Raw genomic sequence first — 8,916 nt, 5'->3', positions numbered from 1 at the left:
GTGGGTTAGGTTTGATTTGTTTGTTTTTAATAACAATATTATGTCTATCTTGGAAAATGGACCTTTCCTTTGAAATTAGCTGTGTATATTCCTTAGGGGTTGGTATCCTGAATAATGATAGAAATACCAACAGATATGTTATTTCTATTAGTAGATGTTAGACATTTCTTTTGCACTCTAGAGTCTCAATGTTGTGCTTAGATAGTCGCGTATGGCTTCTGGACCATACAAAATTTTAAGTTAGGGGTTTTTTTAATATTCACTCTCTTTTTATGCATTTGGGATATAGCTTGAAAACTAAATACCCATTGGAATTGATGTGGAACTTACGGCCTAAGTGACGTCTGCTCTCATATAGACATGATATTCACTCACAATTTCCTCTCTTCAGTTTTACTGCAGCCTAGTGCCATGTGAGATTGCAGAGCCTCCTCTTCATGTCTTGTTCTCAAAAGAACACTGTCGCATGCAATTATGCTGTGCATATTAAATCCTGGAGAAGTAATAACAGTTCTTTATTTAATATACAGTAAGGTGAATTAATTGGTATTAAAATGAATTTTATTACAAATCAATATCTGGTTTCCCACAGTTTTATTTTAGATTTTATTTTAGTTTTATTTTAGCATAATGTTCAGGTAGAGACGCATAATGGAAGTTACGTTTTTGAAGCTTGTATTTATTACTGTATTTTTGCAGACAGTTTATCATTTTGAGCTCTCAAATCTCAATGATTTCCTCAGTGGAGGAACACATCCCATTTGGATTAGGTAACAAAATTTTTTAATATAGCACCCAAGTTGATAAAGCAGACATAGGCTAATTTTGTAGGACTTGCATACAAATTATAGTATTAAATATTCAGGGATGTTACAGAAATTTCCTGATTGTTTCATTGCTTGTCACTCAGGTAAACTATTGACCCTCCACTAGTGCGGATGCACTCGGTCTAGCATAACAGATTTGGAACAAGAGGACTCTGGCTGTGCTCTCCTCAAGGCTGAGGGCACTTCTTTACGTCTGTTTTGCAGTCTGCTTTGAGGCTGCATTAAGAATGCCACTTTTAGCTGACCTGAGCAGTCACTTACTGTTCAGAAGATGCTTTCTAAATATCTCAGCATGTCTTGCTGATATATTGATACACTACATGGACAACTTTCTTTCTATGAACACTCCTTATTTTTCGATTATAGGTACCTAACAGAGCTGAAATGACAGACCAATGAAAGCAAACATTTTTATTTAATAGCGACTGCAGGAATATGTCACAGGAACATTGAGGTCCACGAATGCTGCCGGATGGCTTTATTTTCCTATTTACATGGATAATCCTGGATATAATGCTAATGTTCATATATATAGAAGTATTTAACCTTGACCTCTGATTTCACATTAGGTCTCAGAGATGCTGAAATAGGGTTGAACAGCCCCCAGTCCCAGCCTACTTTTTTTCAGTCTTTGCTGTCTGCTATTAAATGTTGATATGGCTGAAAAATAAAATGGCAGAGGGACAAATGAGTGGTAGGGGAAGAGGGCAGGCTCCTAAAGTAGACGTTGCTGTTGAAGAAATGTATCCAAAGCAATAGCTTTAATCTGAGAGCATAAACCAGCTTGTTTCTTGCAGAAATGAGTAGGTGTGACCTAATGAGGGATGAGATTTGATTAGTATCTACTTGCTGTATTGTTCTTTTGCCTTCAAGTATCTTATGAGCTACCCTTAGGGCAGAGTGGCTCCATCCTTCTGACTTGGACAGAGGCAGTCTTACTCACTATGGTGATATCTGTGTTCCTCTGGTGGTTGTTGGACTTTTCTTCTGGACTTGAGGTTATTTCTTATATGAATATGTTCTGCTGGGTGCAGTTCTGCAGATGCATCCAATATTCAGAATTTTACTTAAGTATTGAAATGCTTGGTTGAAAAAGCAACAGCTAACGGGCAGCTTTTGACCCAAAGCATAGTGTGAAGGTATGTTCAAATATTAAGGTTAGCGAAGATGAAGTAATCGGTGTATCTAAGGGTATGTTTGCCCATGCTGCTATTAAAACCTTTTCTTCTGCCAGCAGTGCTGAACTAAGCACCTGCTGCCTGCTCACTTGAGCTGGTATGATTTCTTTTGGGGCCACACAGTGAATGAAGAACAGATCTGGGTTAAAAATACTTTGATAAAAGCGTATTTTTTAAGTGGGATCAATCCTCCATGCAAACTGCAGACTGTTGTACTTGACTATTCTAATCATTGTAATGCTTCACTTCCTATAGAAAAATAAGGCAAATAGATAAGTAATGAAAAAATTACATTTTAAAAGTACATTAACAATAAAAGATGGTGATTAGTAATGCAGATCAGTAGCTGAATCAGACTAGGAAAATCATAGCTTAAAATCCACATCAGGCTGAGTTTCTGTCTTCTCTGTAGTTCATGACAGTTTTTTGGAATTAAATACACCAAACCCTTTTCGTTAGTCATAATTTCTGTGTGTATACATATGCATATATTTAAGACTAGCTATAGGAATTGAGCAGTATTCTGACTTACTGTATACTAAGAGCAACTTGGAAAGTTCTCTTACGTGAAAAATGTCCAACCTACTTACAGCTTCTTTGTGTTTAATTCCTTCCCTGTCTGATCTGTCAAAACCAATTTTTTTCCATGGCAGTTCTAAATTGGACTGCTGGCATGTGGGACTGAATCTCCAAAACCCAGACCTGTACTGCAGCTTGTGGCTCGTGAATCCTGCCAGATGAGAGACGGCCACAGGGCTCTGGGAGGGTTAAACTTGATTTAAACGAAAAGCGAAGAAAGCTTTGCTTTTCTACTTCTCTCCGACATACAGTTTTTCAGAATCATTTGTTTCATCAACATTTCATGACATTGATGCAAGTCTGTTGCCGAAACTTTTTGCTCTTTTCTTAGATAGTGTGTTGATGCAATAAAACCAAGAAAAGTCTGTACCTTTCTTACCAGTCTGTTTATTAGCTGTGACACTTTTTTCACTTTAAGATGCCATTAATATGAACAGTTTAGCGTACCTGGGATGGAACACTTATACTCAATTATGAGCAATTTAGCTGCTTACCTTAGCTTCAGAAGAGGAACCTGAGATCTGCCTATCTGTATAAAAGTTAGGATCATTGAATTTTCAAAGGTGGGTTATTTGAAAAAAATCCAAATAACAAAACAGCACCTTTTTTGCTATCTGACAACATGCTTGTTCTTCAGAGTCTCCAATTACTCTGACATGAATTGTATTAAATCAGGGCAGTGGTCTCTGACATCATTTGCTGCTTTGTTAGATTGAAGAAGGTGACCTTGTGCAAAATTTTTGTATCGAGTACTTTAGAAGATACTGACTGACTTACAATTCTCCTGTCTAATGTTAAAAAAAAATTGCTAGTGTGTGCAAATAACTGACTAAATTTCTTGAGTGTCTCTTACAGGTAGTTTGTATTGGTTCAATGGCAGAATTGGAAGAGCTGTCTGGAGTGAAAGTCACTGATCTCCATCGAGAAAGGTCAGTCACAGACACTATTAACTAGTTATTAAAAATAGTTGAGCAGACATTAAAATATACTGGTTTTCTTTACCCAAACCCTGGGAAGCAAATTTAAGGAAAATAAAAAAGTAGTAAGAGGACTTGCGATTAACATGTGTAAACTTTCTTTTCTGTCTTGGACACTGTTAATAACAACAACAACAACAACAAAAAAAAACACTCTAAAATAGTTTTAAACTATAAAAATTGTCAAAGGAAGTGCTGACCTTTTTGAAGAATCATTAAAATGAAAACCAAAACACCTGTCATATCTAGCGTGCAAGCATAACGTTAACTTTTTGTGCTAATTCTTGGTTTTGTTTAGAATTTTTCAATCATTTTCTTTCCCATAGTATTGATCATCTAACTATCCCTTCACGCTGTGGCAAGGGCTTACTGCACCGAGTCCCTGAAGTTTTTGACTGCTGGTTTGAGAGTGGAAGCATGCCTTATGCACAAGTCCATTATCCATTTGAAAACAAAAAAGAACTTGAAGATACTTTCCCTGCTGACTTCATTGCTGAAGGCATTGACCAAACTCGAGGATGGTAATTTTCTGCCACTTCACTACATGATATTATTGCCCTGCATCTAACACTATTACGTCTGGATGATCCTTTAATGTATAGATAAACGTATGGTTTCTTTTCTTCAGTAAAATGTATTCTAAAGCTTGGTGGGAAAAATGTTGCAGGAAGATGACATGTTAGCAAGCAGTTTTTCTGGCTCTTGTGGAAAACATCATTAGGTAATAGGGCAGATCTTTGATCTGGTAAAGAAGAGTCTCAGCAACTGAATTATCATAGAACTTGAGTTATCTACTAGAAACAGAACAGCAATTGAGTCGGTTGAAATGGAAGTCAATGTTTTGAGGATTTTGAGCCAATGTATAGGCTAGTAATTTTTGCCCCCTAGATTAAATTTGAATTTTGGGTTTATGTGAGTGGGGAAAAAACAAATTAAGTCAAGCCTTATGTTGTTAAGATCTTATAGTTTACAAAAATAAAATTTTCTAACTGTAAACTTAGTCCGCTTATTTGATTCCTCTCTAGATAAATCATTGATGAAAATTTTTCTCTAATCTCAGATTTTCTCTGGATACTTTTCTCATACATGCATGCATACATGCAGTTTTCGTTTTGGCATTTTTAAGCATTTATTCTATTTTTGAAGTTTGGGGTTGGCTGTGAAAACTGACAGATTTTTAAGATGAATTTTTGTGTTTTTTAGATTAGTACCTTTGACTATGTACAAGTAGAACTCTTCCATCCAGTAACTTTGAGTTATTAAACTAAATTCCTCTGGAGCATAGTTGGTACCTCCCTTTGCCCACTCCTCTACTTCTGCAACAAACCAACCAACCAACCCAAACAAAGCAGTAAGAGGTGGGCTTTTGCTTGTTCATGAAGCTGAGAGCAAGGTTTATACATACTTTCAAGACGAGGAAGCTTGAACAAGGAAACATTTGAGGCATGATACTAAATAAAAATGTTTCATGAACATAGTGAAAGGTGTCTTCACTTTGCAAACCCTTACTTATGATGCAAAAAATTATCTAGGTCCTCAAAATGGAAGTTTTATTTGCAAGTTTGGCACAGTCAGAAGCTGGTTTTCTTCCTGCTACATTTTAAAAGATAAAAAGGTGTTTTATTGTAATTTAGGTGCTAAAAAATGAAAACAAATTTTAAAAATCTGACGAAGTGTAATCATTCTTACACTGTGCAAGGGAGCTACTGAATTGTAAAAGTTAAACAGAATTAAAAATTATTGGGGATTTTTATGTGGATACAAAATCTATTCCTGGTAGTTACAATTCCTGGTAGTTACAAGTAAAAATGTAGAAGGAATGGTAAATTTTAGGTTTCAAGGTTTAGCTCTTTGAGATTGGGATGTCACAGTGGATTAGTATGTGTCACACACACTTACTGCAGTGTTTGTTTTCGTGCTATCCTTTGAAGCATGTGTGGGAGACATGACAGATGAAAAGATAAGTCAGATCTCATATGCATCCAATGAAGCTCTCTAGTGCCATTAAAGAATGCATTTGTAATTTTTACACAAGTTGGCCTTTTTATAGTATGATATTAGTCTAAACTTGAGTGCAGTGCAACATCGAGATCCACTATCGTGTTTTCAGTTCATAATGTTCTTTCCTTTAAATAGTAAATGTAACATGTGGATAAGCGGCTTCTTTCCCTTTCCCTAGTAGGCTGAACTGAATCATCTCAGTAATTCAACTGAAGATTGGCCCTGGAAAAATAACAAGAGAAGTCCAAGCTGACGCTGATGCCAGCGGTGACTCTGTAGTTGTAGACATACACCCGCTGTGCTTCAGTTTGAGCCCACACACTTGTGTTGTGTGCTGTAGGCAATGTGCAAATGCAGACTTTCACATTACAATCTGGAGTAGATTACTTTTTAACATCAACATAAGAGTTACTGTAAGTCTTCACCATACGCAAGTCTGTCTTATGTGTTTGTGGATGGCATATCGAAACACTTACCTCAATACACAATGCTTATACCTTTCCCATGGTACTCATGTCTGTTAATAAGCTGGTGCTTTGATAACAGCTACTATTCTGTGATTTGCAAAGGAGCACTTCTGTTTTGTTAAAGAAAGAAGGAATTAAGATGGGAGGTGGTGGGGTTTTTTTGGTAAAAGGTAAAGCTGTCTCAGGCTGTTCTTAAGAAGGGTTCTCATTCTAAAACAGACTTTTAGTTACATTTTCCTAAGTCTTGGAAAAAATGAGGATGTTTTGAAGAGAAGACACATGTATCTCTTTGCTAGTATGGCAGCGCTATATTGTAAGAGGCCAAGTGAACAACAAGCTGGTAAGTTCTGACATGTTAAGAGCATAGCATGTGATTTTTATTTGAAGCATTCTGTATAAAGCGGTAAGATTCAGAATGAAGACTGGTTTTGTCTCAGGTCAGAGACTGCAGCTGATGTAAAGGGAGGACTGGTGAGTTATGAAAGGCTCAGGAGGTGGAGATCCAGTGGCTTCCATTTGACTCAGTGGAGAAGGGGAGAAAGTCAAGGGAGACAAGGGGAAAATTAATGTGACTAAGGTGATGAAGTAGGAGGGTTATCTTTTTGATTACTTTCTGCATGGATATGAGAAAGAGGTGAATTATATTTGTTAAGGCCAGAGGGGGGGGGAAAAAATCTTGCAGTATTTGGGTTGCAAGACTGGCAATCTGGTAGGAAAGGCTCTATCTCTGATTTTATATAGGGAGGTGCAACAAGATTTATAGTCGTGGTCAGAATGTGGTGGCCTACAGGGAATTCACAGCTGAAGGTTTTTGACGTGAACCACAGGTTTATGAATTTACCCACAGTTGTTCAAGAAAGGAGAAAACAGGGAGAGAATGCCTTCTCCCTTTTTGGGAGAGTGGAGGAAGAGCAAAGAAGTGGATTTCTGTCTCTGTAGTGTTAAGGGTTTTTTTACTATTGTTTTGGCTGACAACTACATAGCTGCAAGGACATAACTAGAAGCAGACTGAGATTTGGTGAAAGGAAGGTGAAGCAGCAGAGAAAAGTCAAGAAACAGATGTGTCTGTGGACAAGATATTTCAAAAAATAAGGTGCAGAGAGATACTCCTTTAAAATATTCAGAGAAAGAATGAGAAGAGTTATGTCAGAATGGTGTGTAAACCAGTGGATCAGAGTCTTGTAACTGTCGCCAACAAAGGTAACTCATTGCTGGGGCTGAGGGGTTTGACAATGCAAATAACATAAAATTTGTGGAAAGTTCTTCAGTCTATATTTTCAGTGCCCACAGTCCATCTGTACAATTTTCCCGATACAAACAATATTGAAATATATTCTGGTTGGTTATGCGTTTGTCATTTTAATTGCAAATGCACCTGCTCTAATATGAGAATTTGTGACCAGTTTGCAGAAAGGGATGGGAGTTTCAGTGAGGTACCTTCATACTAAATACTAAAGAAGTACTGCTGTGTTTGTAATGAACTGTCAGTCTTGCAGACTTGAGGTGTCAGTCATCTGAGTAAATGCTCAGATGTTTGTGTTTAGGGGTTTCCTTAAGAAGGTTAAAGATGGGGATTTCGAGTGCATGTGTTTGTGTGCAGGTGGAGAAGTGTTCATTAAAATTCATAAAGTTACAGTGCAATTTAATAAAGAGAATTTGTATCCTGCAGTGTGAATTGAAGTGATTTTGAGAGTTAAAAGCCTATCTGAGAGATAAGCATCAGAGTTATTATGTAAGCCACTTGTTGCGTGCTTTACTGCATTTATTACCTTTTACAGGGCTTTGGACCTTCAAGCATCAGAATAATGCTTTTGCAATTGTAGGCAGCTTTTTGATAAAAACTACTCTGGAATATACAGATGGACTTTTTTTTCCCCCTACTAAAGTGTTTCTCCCCCTAAATTCTCATGGAAGTGCATAGTTCCCAGGCATAAATTCCTGTGCCTTATTCTAAATCAATTAACTTTTTTATAATCATCTGCTGTTTTAAGGTTGCTAAGCATTCATCAGTGTGATACTCATTTTTAACCAGGAAAGATGTGGCCCACCCTCCAGTTATTTTCTTAAAAGTAATTACGAGCAGTGCAGTTACAGAAGCTGATAGATAGCTCCTTTGGTGAAGGTTCTGACTCCTGAGTATGAAATTATCATATCATCTTGTACATCCACTTAATTTCTCAGATATAATCATATATCGACATATTGAACAATAGGTGCCTGTGCTTGCTCCAGCACTGATTTCTGAAGTGCCCTAGACAGTTTATAGAGTTACTGTAAACACATCAAATGGAGTGGGGCAGGCAGAACCCGCTACTGTCCTTTGTGGTAGGGAACACCTACATTCTCATATTTTCTAGCGATGGCTAATTTAACCACCTAAGTTTGTTTGATCGGAAGGAGACTCTGCTCGCTTTTGCTAACTTGCTTTTATATTCACAGCAGTAACTGTTCTGTTGTCTACTAGGTTGAAGAATACACACATAACACACATACACTGAAAAAAAAAACAAAACATGCCAGTCCTGTCAGCTGTGTTTTATTCCTGACTGATCCTGCGTTCAGAGGCTTACAGTGAGCAAATAGGGAGCTTGTTCAGGGACAGAATTCCCTTTTCTGTATTAAAGCGGAAAATGCTACGCTTTTCTTCTTTGTGACCTTCCTAATGCTTACGATTACAATTTTTCAGCTTTCCTGGGCTAGTACATCACAGCTGAGCAAACAGCACAATACGCTACAAAGAGGAACAAAGGTCTACTTACAATAAGCTCATCTTCTGAGTCTTTGCCACCTGAATGTTCCCCATGCTTACAGTTTAACTTTACTAGAATAAAACAACATAATGAAAAATTTCTTTTGTAATGAAGGACATGCAGACTTTAGCTTGACG

At 37.2% G+C, this 8,916-nt stretch overlaps 1 protein-coding gene across 1 annotated transcript in view; it reads left to right on the top strand.

Annotated features, from left to right (window-relative positions):
* The window catches only part of IARS (isoleucyl-tRNA synthetase), an 89,446-nt gene that overhangs the window by 36,717 nt on the left and 43,813 nt on the right, over positions 1-8,916 (top strand). Inside the window, exons 11-12 of the mRNA XM_009709753.1 lie at positions 3,440-3,513; positions 3,888-4,082. Of these exons, the coding sequence (XP_009708055.1) occupies positions 3,440-3,513; positions 3,888-4,082 (269 nt within the window). The remainder of the gene's footprint in view (positions 1-3,439; positions 3,514-3,887; positions 4,083-8,916) is intronic.

The sequence above is a fragment of the Cariama cristata genome, unplaced genomic scaffold (assembly GCF_000690535.1).
Source record: "Cariama cristata isolate BGI_N322 unplaced genomic scaffold, ASM69053v1 scaffold3901, whole genome shotgun sequence".
Lineage (NCBI taxonomy): Eukaryota > Metazoa > Chordata > Aves > Cariamiformes > Cariamidae > Cariama > Cariama cristata.
This window is presented reverse-complemented; position numbering and strand designations above follow the sequence as displayed.